This window comes from Sorex fumeus, unplaced genomic scaffold (assembly GCF_029834395.1).
Source record: "Sorex fumeus unplaced genomic scaffold, SorFum_2.1 ptg000019l, whole genome shotgun sequence".
Classification (NCBI taxonomy): domain Eukaryota; kingdom Metazoa; phylum Chordata; class Mammalia; order Eulipotyphla; family Soricidae; genus Sorex; species Sorex fumeus.
In genome coordinates, this window is record NW_026606076.1 from 38,768,962 (window position 1) to 38,793,233 (window position 24,272).

At 60.2% G+C, this 24,272-nt stretch overlaps 2 protein-coding genes across 3 annotated transcripts; one reads left to right on the plus strand and one right to left on the minus strand.

Annotated features, from left to right (window-relative positions):
* Positions 1–9,567: 9,567 nt before the first annotated feature.
* On the minus strand, positions 9,568–21,171 carry MOB3A (MOB kinase activator 3A). The gene is made up of 4 exons (XM_056112802.1): positions 21,028–21,171; positions 13,108–13,671; positions 11,649–11,851; positions 9,568–10,913 (listed from the first exon to the last, which is right to left on the minus strand). The coding sequence occupies exons 2-4, from the start codon at positions 13,526–13,528 to the stop codon at positions 10,884–10,886; spliced, it is 654 nt and encodes a 217-aa protein (XP_055968777.1). The 5' UTR covers positions 13,529–13,671; positions 21,028–21,171; the 3' UTR covers positions 9,568–10,883.
* Positions 21,172–21,631: 460 nt separating this feature from the next.
* Positions 21,632–24,243, plus strand: IZUMO4 (IZUMO family member 4). Of its 2 annotated transcripts, XM_056112807.1 has the most exons (10): positions 21,632–21,852; positions 22,219–22,299; positions 22,397–22,468; positions 23,178–23,204; positions 23,290–23,365; positions 23,486–23,533; positions 23,636–23,650; positions 23,867–23,884; positions 24,017–24,031; positions 24,153–24,243. In XM_056112807.1, the coding sequence occupies exons 1-10, from the start codon at positions 21,639–21,641 to the stop codon at positions 24,241–24,243; spliced, it is 657 nt and encodes a 218-aa protein (XP_055968782.1). In that variant the 5' UTR covers positions 21,632–21,638. The 2 variants fall into 2 exon arrangements, with proteins under 2 accessions (XP_055968782.1, XP_055968781.1); XM_056112806.1 differs by lacking the exons at positions 22,397–22,468; positions 23,867–23,884; positions 24,017–24,031; positions 24,153–24,243 and having other exon boundaries at positions 23,178–23,365; positions 23,636–23,763.
* The last annotated feature ends 29 nt before the right edge of the window (positions 24,244–24,272 follow it).

A 24,272-nucleotide genomic window follows, 5' to 3' on the forward strand; every position in this document is an offset into this window, starting at 1 on the left:
CTTTTCTTCCAGGATTGGCCCTGTAGACACTGGGCAGGCAGTTTGGGCAGGATGGGCCATGCTGGCCCCAGTGTGACCACCACAGATGTTTCCTAGGTGGCTCTTTGTCCCCTCGGAACCCTAGGAGTCTCAATGTCTCTACCTGTGGGGGAGATGAGTCTTGCAAGATGACCAGAAAATGTACAAGGCTTTGCACGGTGCAGACTTGAGGGTTCAGAGATCTGTGAGTGGTCAGTGCACTTCCTGGGGACCCACAGAATGTCAAATGTCAAGCTATCAAGCCCTGGACTGAGCTCAGCCTGGGGGTGCAGGAACATGTAGGGATCTGGAGAGAGAGAGAGAGAGAGAGAGAGAGAGAGAGAGAGAGACAGACAGAGAGAGAGACAGAGAGAGACAGAGACAGAGACAGAGACAGAGAGCGCAACTTGTCACCCTCCAAACTCCTGACAACTTTTGGTTTTCGGGGGAAGGAGACCCACAGGTCCGGCCTGGGGTGAAAGGACCCACACACCCTCCATGGCAGAAAGGCAGGAAGTTGGGTCCTCGCCCAAGTTCCTGGAACTGGCCCTGGCTTGCTTTTCTCTGTCCTTCCGGAGCAAGTGGAATCACGGGTGGTCATGGTCCAGGGAAAGAAACTTGTAGAGACAGGAGTGGCGCGGAGCAGAGCCAGCAGGGCAAAGAATGGACAGAAGGGCCAGGAGGACAGACAGACAGACAGACAGACAGACAGACAGACAGGCAGGCAGCTCAGAATTTCCTCCAGGATCCCAGGAGTGTGAGGCTAGAGATAGGATAGCAGGGAAGGAGTTTGCCTTGCACACAACTGATCTGGGTTTGATCCCTGGCACCCCATAGGGTCCCCTGAGCACCGCCAGGAGTGATCCCTGAGCACAGAGTCCGAAGTCAGCCCTGAGCACCGCTCGGTGTAACCCCAAAACAAAAACAATCTTATTCCCCAACATCTATCCTTTTTTTTGGGGGGGGGAGGGGACACACCTGGAGACACTCACTCCTGGCTTGAATTATTTGTGGTGGTGCTTGCGGGACCATCTAGGGTACCTCAGAGCGAACCTGGCTTGCCAGGTTTTTTTTTTTTTGCTTTTTTGGGGGTCACACCCGGCATTGCACAGGGGTTACTCCTGGCTCATGCACTCAGGAATCACTCCTGGTGGTGCTCAGGGGTCCATATGCGATGCTGGGAATCGAACCTGGGTTGGCCGCATGCAAGGCAAATGCCCTCCCTGCTGTGTTAACACTCCAGCTCCTCCAACACTGTTAAATGAAGACTCGGCATGGTGTCAGAACGTTTGGGGGGTCAGGTTGGACATGGGAGGGTGTCTGCTTTAACTTAGGGAGACATCAGCTTAGGTCTGGGGTCAGTGGGGACACAGCAGAGGTGGGGTCCGGTGGCCTGGCCTTTCATCTGCCTGGAGGGTGCCCTGCAAGGTGTTGGGCCACCAACGGGGTCCTGAGAATTGTTGACTAGTCCCCAGGCTCTGATCTCCAGAGGTGGGGCTGCCTCAAAAAGGGACTGCCCCTCAAAGTCCAGTTCAGATACCACTTCAGAACTAGGATCGGGGTGTCAAAATCAGGGTGGGTCCAGGTGGCCGAGGGTCCAGTGCCCCAGAGAGGAGTTTCAGAGGCCCCATTCGGAGCAGAAACCAGTGAGGGTCACCGCCAGGGTCACAGCTGGCTCTTCCAGGGCTGATGTAAGTGGCTGTAAGTGGCGTTTCCTCAGGGCTGACTCACGGCTCAGTGCCTGCCAGGCCCAGCCAGAGTCCTGTAGACAGAGCCTGATGTCCTCCATGCAGGGGCGGGCGGGGTGGAGGGGGAGGGGAGGGGGGAGGGACAGGAAAGCAAAAGTGGGTGAGTGTGGCCTGGTGCCCGGCTGTGGGTGCCCAGCTGTGAAGGAGGACAGCTGTCTGCCGGCATTCATCACTCACCAGACGGGGGTGGTGGCTGAGGCGGATGCCGGTGCCCTCCCCGGTGACCCTGACCGGCTCATGGCTGTCCTTCTCGTCTTCCTTTTCATCTTTTGGGACCACACCCAGTGGTGTTCAGGGCTGACTCCTGGCTCTGCGCCCAGGAGTCACTCTTGGCAGTGCTCTAGAGACCCTATGGGGTGCCGGGGATTGAACCCGGTCGGCCATGTGCAAGGCCAGTGCCCTCCCCGCTGTGCTGTGGCTTGGGCCCCTGCCTGTGTCCTTCTTGTCTCTCTGCTGGCATGTCCCAGAGGCCCTCACGCAGCAGCTGTCTGGGCTGGTGCCCCCACAGTGATTGGCAGCCTCAGACTCAAGAACTCCTTGCTTTACTTTTTTGTATTTTGCTTTTTGGGTCACATCCAGTGATGCTCAGGGGTTACTCCTGGCTCTGCACTCAGTAATTATTCTTTTTTTTTTTTTTTTGCTTTTTGGGTCATACCTGGTGATGCACAGGGGTTCCTCCTGGCTCATGCACTCAGGAATTACTCCTGGCGGTGCTCAGGGGACCATATGGGATGCTGGGAATTGAACCCGGGTAGGCCGCATGCAAGGCAAACGCTCTACCCGCTGTGCTATCGCTCCAGCCCCTCAGTAATTACTCTTGGTGGTGCTGTGGGATCATATGGGATGCTTGGGATCGAACCCGGGTCTGCTGCGTGCAAGGCAAACACCCTACCCGCTGTACTATGGCTCCAGTCCTTTGCTTTATGTTTTTGGGGGCACATCTAGTGATGTTCAGGGGTGCCCACAGCAGTACATGGGGGACGCTGGGGTGACGGGGATGGAACCCAGGGCTCCTGGATGTCAAACCTCTGTCCCAGGGACTAGAGTGATAGGACAGAGGGAACAGCACTTGTCTGGCATGTGGCTGATCTGGGTTTGATCCCCAGCACCTGTTACGGCTTTCTGAGCCCTGCCAGGAATAATCCCTGAGCACTGAGTCAGGAGCAAACCTTGAGCACTGCCAGATATGGCCGCCCCACCAAAACAAACAAACATACGAACAAATCTCTGTGCTCCAGACTGCTAGTTTGTTTGGGGACCACTCCTGGCTGTGCTCACTGAGCCTATGAGGTGCCAGGGATTGAACCTCTATGCAAAAGAGGTGTTTTACCTGCAGGCTATATTATCACTCTGAGTTTTGACGGAGTAGGGGACTTCGGGGGGTTTTTTTGGGGGATGCCATCAAGGAGGGAGAGTTTGGCTGGGCTGGTGTTGGGGACAAAGCTCCATTCACCTGCCCCAAACCTCCCCAAGCGTGGCTCACTGCCGCCTCTCACTGGGACATCCCCGCCCCACCAGGTCCCAGCCTCTGAGTTTCAATGATCTCCCCCATCCAGCTCCTGTGACTATCTCATCACACAGGGCCGGGCAGCTGGCACCATTGGCCCCAGTTGGCCAGAAGCTGCTAGATTCTGGGGTCAGGGGAACCATCAGCGCTTTGCCCTAATCCCCAGGGACTGGGGTCCCTCCCTCCTAACGGTGAAGGGGAGACCCTGTGCATGCAGTGCAGCGTGGAGACAGGCAGCGTCCTGAGCCGGGCACCCCTCTGCGTGTCGCAGCGCTGAACCCTGGGGCGAGGTGATGACCCAGTGCTTCATTTACTTGCTGAGCCCGGAGGCCACGGTGGCCGGCGGCTACTGACCAGGGGCGGTGTGGGAATGCCCTTCCCCCCCCCCCCCCGCCCCGGTTGCATTCGCTGGCGCTGCTAAAGGCTCCCGCCGACCTGCTGCTGGCCGCGCGCCCGGCGCCTCCCAACCCTCCCGGGGCTGCAGCTGGACACCCGCAGCAGCGCCTCGATCATGCCCAGGCGGGCACGGACCCCGGTGGGGGCAGGGCGCCTCTCCGTCCGCGTTGCTCGGCCTCCACGCGCAAAATCGAGGGGTCGCGGGGAGAGGGGGTTCGGGGCCGGGGTGTGGAGGGAGGTGGGGAGACCCAGGCGCGAATGCGCACTGGCCCGGGCCACCAAGCCCAGGGCCTCCGGGCTCCAGCGGTTGCTGGGACAACACTTTTGCGTCAGCGGACCTGGTGGGAAGCCGCAGCTCCCCCCGGGCGTGGGAGGCGGGGCGCTGGCAGCGAGCCAATAAAATTCCAGAGCGGGGCTGGGAGGGCGTGGCAGCGGCCGAGGCGCCAACCAATAACAAGGTTGTTGTCGGAGCCGCACGCTCTGGACCGCGCCCCCTTTAAAGGGGCCGCGCTGGTCTCTCGGTGATCTGAGTGAGGCAGAGGGCGGATGCGAGGTGTGTGCGTGTGGGGGGGCCCACTACGAGTACCCCTAAGGCTGTTTTCCCTAGGAGCGCATAGTTGTGGAGCGGGGGGTCGCATCCAGAGCATTCTGTTGTGCACCACAGTTGGACCCCCTAAGAAGGCGGGATTGCACAGCCCCCTCCTAGGACGGACTGGAGCACCCCCTCCTAGGAACACAGAGCAGGTGGCAGATGGATTTGACTCCATCCTGGGGCCCCTCATCCACATATCTGCAGAAGTGGACGCAGAAAGCATTCCTTTACAAGGATCCCCTCATTTCCCTTCCTGAGGAGTCTGGATCCTGGCTGGGGTCTGGGTTCTCAAGTTCCTGGGAACCGTCCCAAATGCTGTCTGCTTCACCCACCAAAAGCAGAAATGTGTATAGGGTGGAGATCTGGTTTCCTAGACCGGGTGGGGAGGGGTACAGCACCCACAACAGCGCCGGCCCCATCTTCCCGTGTTTTATCAGCACACCCGGTGGGCAGACTGCATAGGCCAGAGAGATAGTACGTGTGTGTCAGGTGTTTGCCTTTCCTGTGGCCATCCCTGGCACTGTATGTGGACCCTTAAACAACACAGGTGTGGTTCCAAGCCCACCCACAAATCCAGGGCAGAGAAATACAGAACAGAGGGAAAGATTCTTGCCTTCAATGCAGTGGACTCTGGTTAGATCACCAGCACTGCATAAGGTTCTCTGAGCATGCCAGGAGTGATCCCTAAGCACAGGGTCAGGAGTAAGCCCTCACCATCGCCGGGTGGGATCCCCCGAACAAAATAAAACCCGACAGAATTACACAAAATAAAATAATAAAGACCAGCAAATGTGCACCTTTTCGTCTGTCCTGGGTTAGGCTGGATCTTGAGCACAAACAGGGCTGGGCGTGTCTTCCTGAAACAGGATCTTAGGGCCAGGCCGGAGGTTTGACTTTGTTCTGGGGGAGGGGTCGTGGGCACCCACCCACTGAGTTCTCCTGTTCTCCCTACACTCCAGAAGGTTGCTGGGCTGACTGCCCTGGAGACTGGCTGGAGAGCTGGATGGAGGAAAGGGGGGTCACAGAGGCGAAGGCACGTCTAGGAGCTGGGAAGGATAGAGAGGGTCCCCCCAGGAGCTAGAGAAGGTCTCCTCCAGGGACAGGACTGGAGTGCAGGACAAAGATGAAAGTCGAGTGAGGGTATGAACTGAGTGTGGGGGTTATGTGGCAGGAAACCCACATGTCCAGTTGTGGACGGGTTGTTTCTGCTGGGACGGGGGTTATTCCTGCTGCAGGTTGTTGCTGTGTGTGTGTGTGTGTGTGTGTGTGTGTGTGTGTATGTGTGTGGGTTCCTTCTATTGGGGTTGTCGTGGACAGGTGTGGCTCCCTTGGAACTGGACTGGTGGATACCAGGGGACAGTCACATTCTTTTATTTGTTTTGTTTGGGGGCCACACCCGGCAAGTTTCAGGGATTACTCCAGGCTCTGCACTCAGGAATTACTGGGCGTGCTCAGGGGACCCCATGAGGTGCTGGGGATCAAACCCGGGTGAGCGGTATGCAAGGCAAAGGCCCTCCACATCGTCCTATGGCTCTTCCCTCCCCACTCCTCTTCGACCCCCCCCTCCATGGTAGAGTAAAGGTTCCCCAAGGCTGAATCTGCAGGGTTCTGGCTCCATCATTCATCATGACCCACAGGGCACTTTGCCATGGGCTCTCCAGCCTCTCGCAACAACCTAGCTTGGTGCGGGGAGGAAGTAGACGAGCCCAGGAGCTTGGAAGAAGGGGGAGGCGTTTGCCTGCCTTGCATGCAGGCTAGCGGGTCTCGATCCCCAGCTCTGCGTAGGGTCCCCTGAAACCCTCTAGGAGTGAGCCCAGAGAGCGCATGCATTGCGGGTGGGAGACCTGAGTTTGGTCCCGGCACTGTCCGCGCCCCCCAGGGCTCCTCTGCGTAGCCCCAGTGCGCGCTCTTCAAAAAAAAAAAAAATATTTTTAAAGTTGAAGCTTCTTCAGACGTCTCTCTCCCAGACCAGACGGCCTCCCGCTCTGCAAGCGAGCCCTTTCTGTCTTCTGGGGGTCGAGCTGCCCGCGAGCAGAGTCCGCCGGCAGGCAGGCACCCGAGGACAGCGGGCTTCATCCCTCCACCCCCCACCCCCCACCCCCGCGGGCCGCTGGTGCACAGAGAAGGGCAGCCAGCTCCCGAAATATCTAGGAACGTGCCCCCCAGCCTGTCCCCGCCCCCGGGGCGCTGACCCGCAGTGGCATGGCAGGTCGGCAAAGAGGCCCCGGCCAGCAGCTGCCAGACTCCGGGCTCGTGATGTGCGGTCACGTCGCGGGCGGGGCAGCGGCAAGGGGCAGCTGGCTCCCGGCCGCGCCTGACCACGCCCCCAAAGAACATGGCCACGCCCCGGCCGCACCTAGCCACGCCCCATAGGCGCATGGCCACGCCCCCAGCAGCTCCTGGCCACGCCCCAGGGCGGCACCCTGTCGGTCAGCCGGGCTGGCTGCAATCCGGTCTGCGGGCCTCTCCCAGGAGGGAGGGAGTGAGATTCCTGTTTTGTTTGGGGGGGGGGCCACACCCAGGGCAATCAGAGTCTACTTTCAGAGCGTTGCTTCCTGGTGGATCCTGGAGGTGCTTGTTCCCGGCTTGGGGGACCCTACGGGCAAGGGGAGGGAGCGGAAGTTGAACCCGAAATATCTAGGAACGCCTGAAATATCTATCCTGCCTGAACTTCATCCTTGGAGCCGGCTCCTCCGAGGGGGGTCCCAGGGAGTTGTAGATCTGAACACTGGATCGCCGCCGAGATATTGATCTCCAGGTGGGATCCTGTTTTGCAGTCTCAAGAACCCAGCTCAGAGGGCTCCCAACCTCTGAGCCCACCTTGACACTGAGACCACCTTTCGGGGTCTCATACTCAGAACTTATTCCTGAAGTTATGTATCACTAGAGGGGCGGGAGCGATGGAGAGCGGGGAGGGCGTTTGCCTGGCACATGACTGACCCAGGTTTGATTGCCTGCACCGCCAGGAGTAATTCCCTGAGTGCAAAGTCAGGAGTAAGCCCCAGGCATCGCGTGGTGTGTTCCCCTCCAAATAAAGTCACCCAGAACGGACAGTGTAGCAAGTCCTGACTCTGAGAGGCAGTGCCATCCAGGTTATGGAGTTGACGGACAGCCTGTAACACTGGCACCACCATGATACCCCCCAAGGAACGGATGTCCATGGAACATCCGTTCCAGACACGGAGATTAATGATTAGAAGGTAAACAACCTGTCTTAGGGACAGACACTTGCTTGCCTATTTCTGTGGCATGTGACAAGCTCGATGAGTTTGCTCTGAGTTTCGTTTTTGTTTGTTTTTTGGGAACCACACCCAGCTGTGCTCAGGGAACGCTGTTGATGGTGCTCAGGGCACCATATGGGGTGCTGGGGATTGAACCCCTGTCAGCTGCAAGTGAGGCAAACACCCCTACCCCCCTGTACTCTCCCTTTCTGGCCCCCTAATTAATCGTTGGGTAGAATTTAAACAGTCATACTTTGGCCGGAGGTTTCTGTACTGGCCAAGCGCTGGGACAATTCCTGCCCTGAATAGGAAATATGAATAACAAGGGCTGTTCAGTTGGTCCAGAATAATCCCTTTCAGGCTTTCTACGGTTCATTCTAGGTCCTTCTTTCAGTCTTTATTTTTTTTTTGGGGGGGGCACATCTGGCGATGGTAGCAATGCAACCCTGGATCTGCATCCAGGAATTACTCCTGGAGGTGATTGGGATGCTGGGGATCGAACCTGGGATAGCCATGTGCAAGGCAATTTACCTGCTTGTACTACCGCTCTGGTCCCATTCTGGATCCTTTGGTCCTTTGTTTTTTGCTTTTTGGGTCACACCCCGGCGATGCACAGGGAGTTACACCTGGTTCATGCACTCAGGAATTTCTCCTGGCGGTGCTCAGGGGACCATATGGGATGCTGGGAATCGAACCTAGGTTGGCTGCGTGCAAGGCAAATGCCCTACCTGCTGTGCTATTGCTCCAGCCCCCTTTGGTCCTTCTTTGTCACGTCACTTGATAATAAAAAATCTGCCTATAAGACCAAACACCTTCTCTTAGTCCTTGCCTCCCCCTACCATCTGTGCAACTGGCTTATAAGACAGGAACACGTGACCCCAACACTAGAGTTGTGCTAGTTGAATAAGTTCTGGGGTGTCCGTCCAGTATGGGACTCCCAGGCCCTAAACCGGTCTCTATAATGATTGTGTTCTAGGGAGAGCCGGCCAGAGACCCACCTGTCTGTCCCCATGCAAACGTTTCGAAATGGAAATGGCCTGTGTTTCTGCGGTGACATCTTGTGGCCACCGCACCTTCTGTCATCTCAGCTCAGTCCCACCAGGCTCCTGCCCCGCGACACTGAAGGGGAGGGCGCTCCTCGGAGGTTTCATCTCCAACTGCTTCTGGCTCCTGGACGCCCTTCCCCCAGCCTCCAGGGCCGCGTCTCCCTGACTTGGACCCTCGGGCACCCTCGGAGGGGGACGTTCAGGCAAGCACTGGGGCCCTTATTCTGGAACCCTGCCCGCTCCATCCCACCACTTAGTTCCTTTAATACGTTGGGAGGTGGGAGGGGGGTCGGGAGGAGGCAGGAACAACCTTCAGTCAACCCGAAGGCTTGAGATAACACTCCCGTAAATACCCAATCTTGTCAATTCTTGGGATGCCCTCGCAAAATTAAAGGGCAAACGAAGGTTATTTTTTTCGGGGGGGGGGGGTGCGGTTGCTCCTGGTTCACATTTAACACCCCCTTTCCCGCAATGCCAGCATGCCCTCTAGCGGTGAGCAACCGTGCTGCAGGTTCCTACGCTGCCCAGTCCCTACCCCCGTGACCTCACCTGAGTCTGCACCCTCTTTTCTGGAGGTCTGTTTCACGGGGGTGTGGGTGGGTGAGTGGCAACAGTGGAATCCTCTTTTTTTTCCTTTTGGGCTACACCCGGCGATGCTCAGAGGTTACTCCTGGCTCTGCACTCAGGACTTACTCCTGGCGGTGCTCGGGGGACCCTATGGGATGCTGGGAATTGCACCCGGGTCGGCCGCGTGCAAGGCAAACGCCCTCCCCGCTGTGCTCTCGCTCCAGCCCCTGGAATCCTTCTTAAACCCGGGGGGGACGCAGGGAACGGTGCGTTTCCCCGCTTTGGGGGCCCCATTCTGTCTGCAGCGTTTGCACCAAGTCTGGGCATCCTGGTCTCTACTGGGGGCGTTAGTGGGCGAGGGCAGAGGGGGTTTCCCCCCCTCCCCGCTACACTAGGGCACCCCGGGGAGCGGCGGGTGTGACGCGAGGCCAGGCCCTCTGGCCGGGCGAGAACTGAGTGACCAGCCGGTAGGTAGGCAGAGAAACGGCAATTTATTCCAATGTTCGCCCTGGGAAACACGCAGGGTCGCGGGGATCTCCCTATCCCAGTTTCCCCCGTCGCTGGTGGGACTCGAGGAAGAACGGTGGCCCATGGCGGCCGGAGGACACAGTGGTCATGGCTGGGCACTGGAAAGGAACTACAAGGGACCAGTCGGTTCCCTGAAGTCCCCGGGGGTCCGGCACGCGGGGTCCAGGCGGGGTCCAGGCGGGGCCCGCACTTTCTGGAAGGACCCAGGCCACATTAATTGCACTTGTTCTGAGCGGGGTGGGGGGTGGGGGGCCCTGTGCTCGGTGCGTTCCCGCACACTGAGGGGCTGAGCTGTGTTCGGGGTCTGGGACCCCCGGAGCCGAGGGCCGCCAGTCAAGCTAGGGAAGGGGCGTGGCCGAGCCGGGGGCGTGGCCATGCCCGAGAACCAATGGCTGCGCGGTGTGGTGGCCCCGGCCCCGCCCCCCGTAAAGGTGTCACACAAGCAAGACCTTGTGTGGGCTGCTGAGAATTCAGGCGGGGAGGGTCGAGCCGCAGTTGGGGGTGCGGCTCTGTGTGTGCGGGGAAGGGGATGGGGCGAGGGAAGGAGGATCAAGTACCAGGGCCGGGGCTCATGTTGAGGGGCAGGCAGCGGGACCCCCCCCGCCCCCAGCAGCGCCAGGCGACCTGGGCCCTTGACTGTGCGGGTCGGAGGATGCGGGGCCAGTCTCTGGGGGGAGGGGTCACACCCTGCAGGGCTGGGGGAACTTTGGCGGTGCCGGGGGGTCTGTAGGTACCATGGCTAGAACTGGGGCTGGCCGCCCTGACCCCCTCGACCATCTATCTCGCTGGCACTCTGACGTCGAGGTTGTGGGGTGGAGCCCGAGGACCCCATGCAGGCGAGGCAAGTGGTCCAGCGCGGTGCCCCCTGGCGGGTTCCTGAGGTTCCCTCCTCCATGGGAAAAAGCTGCTGGTCCTGCAATCTGGGCTGGGGTGGAGCGGGGAGGGGGCGTGGGGTGGAGCAGAAAATCCGTCTTCCACCATGTCCTGGACTCCAGGATCCGAGGCGGGTAAGAGAGGCGAGGGGTCAGACACATTCAAGTCCGTGCCGCACCTCTTTGGGGGGGCTCGGGGAGGACTGCAGGGTGCAGCCCCTGGCGATGAAGTGGTTTGCAAACAGTGGCTTTCCCAGCTGAGGCTGCAGGCTTCAAGTTCAACAGTGCTGCTGAACGCGGGGACTCGGGCCATGGAGGGGTACAAGGACCGCCCCGGCAATCCCAATCCACAGACGTTCGTGCCAGGCGCTGCCTCGGGCCGCGGCTCTCAGTGGCACATTCTTGCTGTCATTTCTTTCTGTTGAGAGCAAATGGGACATCAGACACTGCACACTTGTGAAAAGGGGGGACCCCAGCAGCAAGGAGGACCCAGTCGCATCACCAAACAGGTGACTGTTCTCTAAGACGCTGGTTTGTGGGCCCCTGGGGGGTTCAACTCTGCCGGGGGTGGGGGAAGGGCTGGCACAGCAGCTCAGACCTGGCTGTGGTTTCCCCAACAACTGGGGAACAGTAGGGTGTGAGGGTGGCCCTCCAAGGTGGGTGCAGCTGGGAATCTCCCCCCCACAGGTCTGAGGGTCTGGGCAAAGGGCTGCGAGACAGTGAGCAGCCCAGAGGCCAGACACCCACAGTGCTGGCAACCCTACCTTTACTTTGCTCTAGAACATTCCATGGTCCCCCATGGGAGCGGAAAACAAAAATCCAGGTCCCTGTGCATCAGAACCAGAACCAGTGTGCCAGAGTGTCCCCAGGTGACAGATGTGAGCCCAAACCAAAGGCAGCGAGGCCGAGGGCCTCAGGATGCTGCTTGGGAGGGCTCGGGAGGGGACTAGGGAGGGGGCTCAGGACAGGGCTCTGGAGAGCTCGGGAGGGGGCTCGAGAGGGCTCGGGAGGGCGCAGGAGGGGCTCGGGAGGGCGCAGGAGAGCTTGAGAGGAGCCTCAGGAAGCGACCCCCGGGGCTGCAGCTCGGGCTTGGCAGGGGGGAGCCCAGAGGGCCTCCCCGGCGTGGCAGGGGTCCCCAGCACCGCCCGCTCACCAGCGGCTCCAACTCCTTGGTGTCGATGAGGCCGAACTCGCGGACGAAGTAGTAGAAGTGCTTGTAGCAGGTGTTGACGTGCGCCTCGGAGCCCATCTGCGCGATGCGGTCGAAGTGGTGGATGTACACGTGCACGAACACGCGGAACAGCCGCGACAGGAGCTTCTTCACCACCGCCAGGAAGTTCTTGGGGAACGGCGTGCCTGGAGGAGCACATGCTCAGGGTTCGGCCAGGGACTCGCCCCCAGAGGAGCAGGGACGCCTGCCCCAGGCCACACAGCACACAGACACCCTGACCTACTCTCTCCCCCCATCATAGCCCAGAGAGGCAGAGACATCTGCTCCAGGTCACACAGCACACACAGCCTCCTCAGTAGTTGGGGGTACCTGGTCAGGTGCCCATCTCAGCACCCCCTAGATCCTACGAGTCCCACATGCCAGCTGCTCAACAAGAACTTGGGAAGGGGCCGCCCTTGGGGAGGCGCCTGTCCCCCCTCCCTACTCTCCCTCCTGGCCTCGGCCCCCGCTACTGAGAACCCCCAGCACAGACCCCAGACCTGGCTGGGATCCCCCGTGGATGCTCCCAGATACAGCGGCTCTGCCGCTCACATTTCTGGCTCTGTTTTATTTCTTTTTGTGTTCGGGTCACACCCAGCAGTGCTCAAGGGTTATTTCTGGCTCTGCGGTCAGGGATCACTCCTGGAGGTGCTTGGGGGACCCTATGGGGTGCCGGGGATCGACCCTGAGTCTGCCGCATGCAAGGCAACCACCCTCCCCGCTGTCCCGCTGTGCTACTGTGCTGGCCCCTGCTTGTTTGCTGGTGGGCTACACCCGGTGGGCACAGGACCTACTCCCAGTTCAGGGATGACTCCTTGTGAGGCTCAGATGGGGCGGAGGACTGAACTCTCTGGATGCAAAGCTGCACCCCACCGTTGGAGCCATCTCCTGGCCCCCAATTCAGAGCTTTATACTTCTTTTCATTCATTTTTATTTTTTTTGGGGGGGAGGGGCTACAACCGGCAGTGCTCAGGGCTGGTTCCTGGTTCTGCGCTCAGGGATCACTCCTGGTGGGTCTTGGGGCACCCTGTAGGATGCCGGGGATCCAACCCAGTTCAGCCACGTGCAAGGTAGGCGCCCTCCCCACGTTGTCATCGCTCCAGCCCCTGACTTCTTTGTCCAAGCGTGATAAAAGACGCCTGCCGTGGGCCAGAGCTATATCACGGTGGGAAGACTCTCTCCTTGCACGCAGTCAACCTAGGTTCGATCCCCGGCATCCCATATGGTCCCTTGAGCACCGCCAGGAGTGAATCCTGAATGCAGAGCCAGGAGTCGGCCCTGAGCATCTCTGGGTGTGACCCAAAAAGCCAAAAATGAATGAATGAATAAATAAATAAATAAGGCTCCATGAGATGCCCTTCCCCTGGCCCTCGGTGTCCCCTCCCCTCGGGGCCCCGCTCACCGACGTTGGTGGGGAAGATGTCCTCGTTGTTGATCTGCGCCTCGATCCAGTCCATGAGCAGGTCCATGTAGCGGGGCGCGGACAGCGCCGTGGGCCGGCGGAAGCGCTGCTCGTCCTGCCAGCGGTACTCGTACTTGGGGCCCCCCGACATGATGGGGCACGACTGCTCCGTGCAGCCGTCGCTGATGGTGCCGTAGATGAGGTTGACGCGGTTGAAGAAGTCCACCACGTGCACGGCCACCCAGTCGTGGAGGTCCTCGCCGGGGGGCAGCTGCACGGCCAGCTTGAGGTCCAGCCCCGCGTTCAGCGACGCCTGCGCCTTCTTGTGCAGTTCGAAGCGCTGCGTGCCCGGCTCGAACTTGCGCTTGGGCCGGAATGTCTTGTCCTTGTTGAACACTTGCTTCAGGAAGGGGCTGGACATGGTGGCCCGGCTGGGGCGCCGAGTGGCCCCGCCTCCGCGGGAAGCCGCACAGGCAGGACGCTGGGGTTGTGCACGGAACAAGGGGCGCCGCTGCCGGTGCCGGAAAGTGGCCGGGATCCACAGTCCGCTGCCGAACGCGAGATCTGCAAGGCAGGGAGAGGGAGGTTGGGAACTTTCCAGAAAGATACGATGTGGCGGCCCTGGGGGAGGGGTCTGGCAGTGACCTGTTCCCCCGCGGGAGTGGCTTCTGACCATGGTCAGCACTGCCCAGGGGCCCCCCAATGTCTCCACAGAGGGAATTTCTGGAAAAGTGGGTGTGTGCCCGGAGTCGGTGGAGGGGGGATTACAGGATTACAGATCTTGAATTAGGTTTTTTTTTTTGAAGGCACACCTGACAGTGCTCAGAGGTTACTCCTGGCTCAGTGCTCAGGGATCACTCCTGATCACTCCCTTCAGTGTTTGGGGGACCCTATGGGCTGCTGGGGATCGAACCGGGGTTGGTGACACGTGCAATGCAGGGCAAGCTCCCTCCCTGCTATACGATGGTTCTGTAACCCTGATTTTTGTTTTGAAGGAGGGTGGTGGGCACACGAACAAGGGTCCTGTCCTTTTTGGTTTCAGAAGTGGAGGTTCCCCCCAACCCCCGCCCAGTACAGAAGGAAAAGGGAAGTGCTTCATGTGGGTGAGGAGTTTCTGCCGCCGAAGGCGGAGGGGGAGGGGAAAAGAGTCGAAACACGGCCTCTGACCCAGCACCCAAGTCTCAGAGAGGGTCCCCTGAGGTTCGCCCTCACTTCCTGCCCCCTCAGGTCCCTGCCTGGGTGCTCAGCCAAGACATACTCCCCGCCACCCCCACCTGCACCCCACAGAGTGCCCAGCCCATGTCTAGCCCTGGGCCCTGCAGGCCAGTTCCTCTCTGGGGACCAGTCCAGGCCCTGTGTGTGTGTGGGGGGGTCTGACCCACACCCACAGCTCCCCTTGCAAAGCCAGAAGCACCCTGGGTCATGCCCCGGTGCCCGTGTGGGGGCAGGGCTGCCACAAAGGTCTCCCCAGCTGGTGGCTCTTTAGTTTCTCAGACTCCCTGACCCCCACCAAGACTTGTGCTGCTTTTTGTTTGGTTTCTGGGGCCGCACCAGGCAGTGCTACTCCTGGCTCGTCTGCCGCTCTGGGGGTACTCGGCGGGGATATGTGGTGACGGGGATCCAGCCCTGGACTCCTGCAGGCAAAGCCAGGGCCAGAGAGATCGAGCAGACCACTTGCCTTGCACGCACTCGACCTGGGTTCGATCCCCAGCACTTGCCAGGGGCACCCTGAGCCTGCCCAGAGTAACCCCTGAGCACCGTGGGGTATGGCCTTCAAACAAGCAGAAATAAAAAAAAATGCCGTGTGCCAAGCCAGTGCTCAGTCCTTGTGCTTCCTTCTGGCCTGTCCCTCACCGGCATGTCCAAAGCCAGGGCCAGGGCCCAGCCAGAGAGCTCTCATTCCGGCCCCCTGGACACCAACTGCCACCTGTCCCAGGGCTGGTCCCTGGATGGAGGCCCTTTTCAGCAACGTCCCCCTCCACTCACACCCGTGCCCCACACAGGGTCCTTCTCTGATGCTCAGAGGTCTGGTCGGCACCCACCCTGAGCCCACCCCACCTAGCTTCCGGTCACCCTCCACCCAGCAGCCTTTTTTTTTTTATGTCACCCTCCACCCAGTAGCCTTTTTATGTCAGGGTCTCCGAGGGGTGAGAGAGGAGAGTTTGGGGAGCTAAACTCCCCCTAGTGCCACGGGAGACGGGCAGGGTTCAGAAGCAGCCTCCCACCCAATCCTACTGCAGAGAGAAAAAGAGACGTGTTAGCCATAGAGGCAGCTGCGGAATTGGAGGGAAATGTACACTGGTAAAGGGATGGGTGTTGAACTCTGCATGACTGAAACTCAATCAGGAGCAACGTTGTAAGCGTGTCTCTCACAGTGATTCAATTAAAGAAATGAAGAGACTTGGGTGTCCACACACCGAACAGGAGGCGGAGCTGATGGTGGGCGTGGTTTGTGTCAAAGGGCGTGGCCCAGGGCTAGTGGGCGTGGCGTGAGACAGAGGGCGTGGCTTGAGGTGCTTTGCTAGAGCCGAGGGCGGAGCTTAGGGACAGAGCAGAGCTTGTGGGCGTGGCTCAGGATGTTTAGCTTGAGCAGAGGGCGGAGCTGGAGCAGAGGGCGTGGCCTAGGGCGGGGCGGGGCGGGCGAGGGGCTGTTTCCTGTCATCCTAGAGAAGGGTGCAAGCAGTTGGTTAAGAGACTGGGAGAGCGAGGATTTCCTACAGGCTTCTGAGTTCCCAGACACCAACCCCGCCCCTTCCATGCCCCCCCTCCCCAGCTCCGGATCCCCGCGGCTGCTGGGGCTGGGGGGGGGGGAGCGCGATGTCCCCAGGTCCCGCGCACCCACAGTGCGCGGTGCTCAGAAACTTCTAGAGTGTGTGTCAAAGGTAAGAGCGCATTTCGCCCTGGCCCAGCCCACAGGCGGCGGTTTGTTCTTTTCCCAGAAGACAGCGGCAGAACCCAGTTCCTCTCCGCGGGTGCCTGACCCACCCGAGCAGGGGTGCAGCCGCGCTCGCCCTTCGCCCTTGGCCACTTCCTTCCGGCGCCTCCACATCCTGTCCCAGGAGGGGGGCCGAGGAGGAGGCTGGTCCCCCAGGTTGAGGTCACGCACCCTGGGCCTGAACTGGAAACGGAGGCACACCCCTTCTTTCTGTGTTGATTTTTGGGGTTTGCTTCGGGGCCACACCCTGCAGTACTGGGGGATGCGAGGGGGGCTCTCAGCCCACCAGGAGGCTGCAGGACAGCCTGCTGGGATTTGGGGCTCAGGGTTTTGCTCTCTTGGAGGAAGAAAGGAAGGTCTGCAGTACCCACCCTGCAAGCCAAGCCAGCCCTCCCCCATAATCCTTGCTGTGAAATCCACCCGGAGGTAATTCACACCTGTAAATAACACCCTCTGACACCCTTCTAAGACTCACACAATTCAATGGCTCTTCATGAAATCATGGGGTACATGACCACAGGTCACCTCTAATTTTCAGTGCCTGCCAGCAGCTACATCCCCTGGTCCCCTAGACTCTTTAAGGGCTGATTTCTTATTTGCTTTTTGGGTCACACCTGACCATGCACGGGGTTACTCCTGGCTCTGCACTCAGGAGTTACTCCTGGCAGAGCTCAGGGGACCCTATGGGATGCTGGGAATTGAACCCGGGTTGCCCTCGTGCAAATGCAAGGCAAACACCCTACCTGCTGTGCTATTGCTCCAGCCCCCAAGGGCTGATTTTTATGTCTCATCTGCCACCACCCCTGCCTCCAAGATCCGTTCAGGTTCTGACACCCCCTACCTCGGGTGCTGGCTGGAGATGGGCCTCTTCAGCTGTGAGCAGTTCAGCGGGGGCCCTCGCTGGAGTGGGGGACAGAGATGAGGCCTGGGATGCTGAGAGGAGAAGAGGGACTTTGAACTGGGCCCTTGGGAGATGGCCGCGAAGATCAGAGGCAAAGATGGGGTGAGGCAGTGACGCTGTGGGCTGCGGGTGACCCCAGAAGCTGGCAAAAACAGGAAGTACACACCCCCTCGCCCCAGCCTCTGAGCAGAAGCAGCAGCAGTGGGGAGAGAGAGAGGGAGAAAGTCAGGGAGGGGTGAGCAGAGGGTGTCCTGGGTGACGGTGCAGGAGGCGTGAGATCAACCCCAGCATGGCATAAGGTGCCCTGAGCCCCACCAAAAAAGAAAACCATGGAATGGGTCCCCACATCCAACCCAATCCAGCTGGGGACCTTGGCTGAGACAAGAAATCTGGGGCCACAAAATCCATGTTTGTGGAACCTGGGGTCAGGTCAGGGGACAGGACAGAACCCGCCAAAGGCTACCAGTTGGGGGCTCAGTTTGAGATAGGGCTTTCCAGGGAGCCTGCTGTGCACTGACCCCTCCCCTCCCATGACCCAGGGGCCAGAGAAAATAGGGCCAGGGTCCCAGGTGGGCTTCCTCGCACTGTCCCATCTTGGTGTGTGTGTGTGCACGCGGTTGACCCTGCACCCTGATCCCCTCTACCACTATGCCCCAAGTCACCCTGGGTGACCTTTGTGGGTTTCCTAAGTCACGGGTGGTGTTGGGGGAGGGACGGCGGGGGGAGAGGAAGACTTCGGGCTGGGACACTCCCGGAAGCACTCCCCATGTCTCACTGGGGTCTCTGGTGCCACAGAGGGAACTGTCCTTCCCCAAATCCAACCTGGCAGGAGGCCCCAAGCCACAAGCATTGGGAAATTCCAGGACTCACTCGGCAGGGCTTGTCAGAGATGCCCCAGGGAAGTCCCGGAAATCCTCCACATTCAGGGAAGACAGGAGAACTTTCAGGCCAGCTGACATGCGGAAAGTGGGGGCGCTGAGAAAGGGGCTTGTCCGAGATCAGGGTGCCGGATACCCAGAGAGCTGGGGCAGACGAGGCTGTGACCTGGGGAGTGCCTCTGACGGGAAGGTCTCTCAGTGGGGGGCCTTGGTGGCAAATGAGGTCTGAGAGGGGACACTCTGGGTGCTTTTGGTGCCAGAAGGTTCTGGAAAAGGCAGAACCAGAATGTCAAGGCCTTAGGGTGGGGTCTGGTGGACGGGTAGGGTGCAGGGGGGGAGGGGTCTGGGTCCAGGTCTCATCTCCAAACCCCCAGATCATAGGACATAGGAGGGGCTCCAAATGTCAATCACCATCTCCAGGTGATGAATGCTCCTTCGCCCCACTTCTGGGGGGGACAGACCCCATGCACATGTGGCTTGCGGGGGTTCCCTGGCAACATGGATCCACCTATGATGACAATTCAGTCCCTGGAGGACCACAAACGAGGGCAGAAGTCGGAGCAGGGAAGTGCAGCAAAAATAAGGGCCACAGAAAGGGCTGGAGATGGAGCTAGGAATTTCAGATTTTGGGGGCCGGGGTGTTAGTACTGCAGATAGGGTGGTAATCTTGGACATGTCAAGCTGGGGTTCAATTCTTCAGAGCCCGTATGGTTCCCTGAGCACCCAGGAGTAATTCCTGAGAGCCAGGAGAAAGCCCTGAGCATCACTGGGTGTGACCCAAAAAGACAAGGGGGGGGGGGAAACTTTCAGTTTTCCATGATTCCTGTGCAGTGACAGCGACATTCACAAGACGCCTACAGAATTGCCAAGCAGCATTAACTAACACCTGAGGATAGGTGCAAGGACAACATACTTTTGGGGGGGTGGGGGGTGCTACTGGTAGTGCTCAGGCTATCTCCTGGCTCAGGGATCACTTCTGCCAGTGTTCAGAAACCCTCAGTGGTGGCAGGGATCAAACCCCGAGCCAGCTGCATGCAAGGCAAGCGCCTTCCCCACTCTATAGCTCGGGACCATTTTCTACTCTTTTTTGAAGGCCATACCCAGCAGTGTGCAGGGTTGCAGGGGGTTAGTTCCTGGCTCTGCATTCAGGGATCACTCCCGGCAGGGCTCAGAGGCCCTATGGGATACCGGTGATTGACCTCAGGGTGGCTGCTTGCAAGGCCAGCGCCTTCCCTGCTGTATTATCTCCCCAGCGTTCCCTTTCTACATTTCTACATTTTTTTTTTTTTTGCTTTTTGGGTCATACCTGGCGATGCCCAGGGGTTACTCCTGGCTCTGCACTCAGGAATTACTCCTGGCGGTGCTCAGGGGACCCTATGGGATGCTGGGAATCGAACCCAGGTTGGCCGCGTGCAAGGCAAATGCCCTCCCCGCTGTGCTATGGCTCCAGCCCCGACATTTCTACATTCCTACCTTCTACATTTCTGTTTGATATATTAATGCAGTATTGCATGTTGCATTCCTTAGCCCACATTCAGGGGGCCGGAGAGACAGTACAGCAGGGCAGGTGCTTGCCTGTACATGGCTGACCTGGGTTCAATAAATACCCAGCACCTAATAGAGTCCTCCGGGCACCTCCAGGAGAGATCGCTGAGTAAGGCCTGAGCACTGCTGGGTGTGGCCCAAAAAAACCCCAACCAACCAACCAACCAACCAAAAAAAAAAAAAAAAAACCAAAAAACTCCCCGAAAAAACCACATTCAACTGTGTTTCACAGATTCTAGGACCCGACCCTGGGGAACCTGGGGGTTCTGAAGGGCCTGGAACTGAGAGGTATGGTGCATCACTGCCTGAGGCTGGACCTTCACTTTCTGGGAGGAAACAGGCCTATGGAAAGACCCCCGAATCAAAGTAGCTCTCCACGCCCTGAATCTCGGCAGCAAGTTACTTACTGGATTTCCAGCCCACATCCTTCCCCCTCCTACAAATGGTCACCGGAGGGTCAGGACCAGGGTTCAAAGGGGCTCAAGTCCCTACCACAAGACGTTTTCTCCAACACTGCCAGGTGTGAGCCCCAACGCCAAGCGGGGAGTAGCACCCCCCTCCCATTAAAAAAAAAAATGTCAGGGGCCAGAGTGAAAGACAGTGGGGAAGGTGCCGGACTTGAACAAGGCTGACCCAGGTTCAAACCCTGGCTCTGCCTAGGGTCCCTTGAGCCCCTCCAGGAGGGATCTCTGAGCACAGTGTCAGGAGTAAGGCCTCAACATCACCAATGTGGCCCCCCAAAAAACAAACAACAAACCAAATTCAAGGGGCCGGAGGGGGACAGTACTGCATGTAGGGCATTTTGCCTTCCACGACCTGGGTTTGATCCCCGGCATCCTGTATGGTCCCGGAGCAGAGCCAGGAGTAACCCCGGAGTATTGCTGGGTGTGAACCAAAGAGAAAAAAAAAAACCCAGAAACCAAACACAAGTTCCACAGCCAGCAGAACGCTGCAGGAAAGCCCCTCAAAGGGCAGTGCTGAGACACCCACTTTCTTGCCAGAAGCAAAGAGAAACCACCTCTATTATTTTTTTTTTTCCTATTTGGGGCCACACCCGGCCCTGCGTGCTCAGGGTTGCTTCCCGGTTCTGTGGTCAGGGAGATCACTCCTGGTGGGCTGGGGGACCTCTGGGTCTGGGGATCCCACAGGTCGGCCTCGTGCAAAGCCAGCGACCTATACCCACTGTAGTATTCCACCACGCCCCCAGGCCCCCCTTTTAAAAGGCCCGAGTCTCACGTGGCTTAGGAGCCCCTAAAATCCTCCCCCACGCAGCGCGGTGGGGAGGGGTGGGGGGCTGACCGGCGTGAACATTTGTGACCGTAAACTCCAGCAGGACACCAGGACCCCTCGCCCCTTCAGGCTGCCTGCTCGCTGCCTGAGTTCTTCCTCCTGAGGACCCGGCTCGCTCGCCGCCCGAGTTCTTTCCCCCGGGGCTCCCGGCCCTCTCCGCCCAAGTTCTTCCCCTTTGGCATCTGCCTTCCCGCCGCCCTAGATCTTCCTCTGTCAGTCCCCGGCGCACAACCGCCGCCCTAGTTCTTCCTCTGCCAGGACCTGTAGCACAACCGCCGCCCAAGGTCTCCGCTTCTGAAGACCCGTCCACTTGCCACCGGAGTGCGCTGCCCCAGCCCCGGCCCACGGCGCTGCCCCCTCCAAATACCCACCTGCCGCCACCTGCCACCAACCAGCCTCCACGCCCGCCGCAGTTCTGAGGCGACGCGGGTCCCGCCTCGTAGCCGGCGGCGGAGGGACACGGCCGCGGGTCCCGCCCCGACCACCACGCCCTCCCGACCTACTTCCGCTGCGGACTGAAGCCACCCCGGAAGTCACAGCGGTGCGCGCGCCCGCGCGCGCGCTCACGCTCCTCCGTTGCCTGGCAACCCGGGAGCCAGGCCGTGACGCCTTTAACACGTGCCCAGGAGGAGGAGGAGGAGCCGAGGGCGCATGCGTGGGAGGCGGCCCCCGCGCGAGTCGTGGGGGGTGGAGCCAACTGGAAGGCGGAGCCAATTGGGAGGCGGAGCCAACTGGAAGGCGGAGCCAATTGGGAGGCGGAGCCAACTGGAAGGCGGAGCCAATTGGAAGGCGGTGCCAATTGGAAGGCGGTGCCAGCTGGAAGGCGGAGCCAATTAGAAGGCGGTGCCAACTGGAAGGCGGCGCCAGTTGGAAGGCGGGGCGGGAGCGCCGCCGCCGCGCTGTCCGTTGCGGGGGCGGGTCGCGGCGCGGGGGCGTGGCACGGGAGGCGCCGTCGGTTGCCGGCGGCGGGCGGGGGCGGGCCATGGCCCTTCTGCTGTGCCTGGGCCTGACGGCTTCGCTGGCCCGCGGCTGCCTGCATTGCCACGGGAACTTCTCGGACAAGTTCACCTTCTACCGCCACCACGTGAACCTCAAGTCCTGGTGGGTGGGCGACATCCCCGTGTCGGGCTCGCTGCTCACCGACTGGAGCCAGGCGACCATGAAGGAGCTGCACCTCGCCATCCCCGCGGAGATCAGTGAGGAATCAATCGAGCCCTGACCCAGCAGACCCCGGCCCCACCAGGACGCCCACCCCCCACCCCCACCCCCGAACCCTGGCCTCGAACCCACACCCCAACTCGGACCCCCTCCTCGAGCCTGGGCCTCGTCTCGAGCGCGGCCCCATCTGGATCCCACCTAGGTTCTGAGCTGACCCGACCGCGCCCGGAACCTGGTCCCCACCTGAAATTGAACCCGACCCCCTGACCTCCGTACGTGACCTCTGGCCCCGCCCGTCACCCACTCGCCACTCCACCGGGACCCCACCCCCACTCTCTAGCGTGCCCCAGACTCCAACTGCCCGCCTGCGTAGGCAGACCTGCGACCCCTTCTCCCACCCCCAGCCCGGGAGAAGCTGGACCAAGTGGCCAACACCGTGTACCAGCGGATGGATCAGCTCTACCAGGGGAAAATGTATTTTCCGGGTAAGGGGCGGCCTTCTGTCTGGCGGGAAAGTCGGAACCAGGGACTGGCCCTGCCCCAGCGTGACCTCGGTCCTACCTCCTTTCCACTGGCCATCAGGATACTTCCCCAATGAGCTGCGAACTATCTTCCGGGAGCAAGTTCACCTCATTCAAAATGCCATCATTGAAAGTGAGTGTGTGTAGGAGGTGGGAGCAATAGTCCCGCAGGGAGGGCATTTGCCTTGCACTAGGCTGATCTGGGTTCCATCCTGGGCATCCCTGTGGTCCCCGGAGCACCTGAGTGCAGAGCCAGAAATAACCCCTGAGCATCGCCAGGTGTGACCAAAAAATGAGAGACACAGCGGGTGGAGCGATAGCACAGCGGGTAGGGCGTTTGCCTTGCATGCGGCCACCCAGGTTCGAATCCCAGCATCCCATATGGTTCCCCGAGCACCGCCAGGAGTAATTCCTGAGTGCAGAGCCAGGAGTAACCCCTGAGCATCGCCAGGTGTGACCAAAAAATGAGAGACACAGCGGGTGGAGCGATAGCACAGAGGGTAGGGCGTTTGCCTTGCGTGTGGCCAACCCGGGTTTGAATCCCAGCATCCCATAGGGTCCCCTGAGCACCGCCAGGAGTAATCCCTGAGCATCTCCGAGTGTGACCAAAAAAAGAGAGACAGAGAAACGGGGGAGGGGGGGAGAGACAGAGAGAAGAGAGAGGTGGGGGCAGGGGGGGAGGGCATAGCTGAGTCTGGAATGACCACTAGGCTGAGGTTAGATCTCGGGACATGCCCCGGTCACCTCCCCGCCATCCCGTGGTAGGTCCGGGAAAGGGGGTCCCAGGCTGGGGAACAGGTGGGACCCGCTAAGACCATCTCCACACTCCGGTTCACACACAGGTCGCATCGACTGTCAGCGTCACTGTGGTGAGTGGGTAGGGACCCGGGCAGGGGGTGGCTCAGGCAGGGGCGGCTGCTTGGGGAGCCGGAGCCCACGTCTGCTGTGTTGCAGGCATTTTCCTCTACAAGACCATCTCATGCACGAACTGCACCGATTCCCACGTGGTCTGTTTCGGCTACAATTGCGAGTAGGGCCGGCTTCCGGGAGGGGGAGCGAGGGTGCGGGGCAGGGCGGCTGTCGTGCGGGGGATGGACAGGGTCCCTGCACCCAGGCCGTCCCCCCATCCCCACCCCGCTGTCCACCCCAGGTCCTCGACACAGTGGGAGAAAGCTGTGCAGGGTCTCCTCCAGTACATGTGAGTGGAGCTGCTGGGAGGGTTCCGGGGTGGGGGCGCTGGGGGCAGGGGGCCCCCCCAGGCACTGGCTCGGTTGCCGACACTTGGCTGCTGTCGTTGCAGAAATGAGTGGCAAAAGTAAGTCCCCCCACCCGACCCGTGTCCGAGGCTGTGTGCGGGCTTGGCCCCTGCGGGTGAGTCTGCAGCGGGAGACAGGAGCCCAGGCAGCCCTGCTAGAGGCTTGGCTGGAGTGGATTTCAGGCCCCGGCCCTGCCCTCGCCGCCATGGGTGGTGAGGCACATGGACAGGTGTCCTCGGGCACGGCCCGGGCTCACGGGGTCATCTGTCTTTCAGAGAGGAAAGCAACGCCAGGTAAGGTGGCCGAGCCTGACCTCCCTGCAGGGAGGGGGAGGGGAGGGGGGAGGGTTGGGGGGTCTTGGGGTGCTTGCCCACTGGTGCCATCTTTCTCATGAATAAACATGCACTTCTGACCCTCCTCAGCAGATCCGTTCCTGCCTTGTGAGTACCCAGGATTGGGGGGAGGGGCCCGGGGGAGGGGTGGGCCAGGCGTCCCCTATGCCTGCGCCCCACTCTGGAACAGGCAGCACTGAAGCCCGCCCCCCCCCCATGTACCCCACAGCCCCCTCTCTCAGAGCTTCTCGTGCCTGGAACCCCCCCAACTGGCCAACCTGACCCTGGAAAATGCTTCTGAGTGCCTGATGCTGCACTGAGGGCCAGGACTTGGGGTGACAGGCCCAGG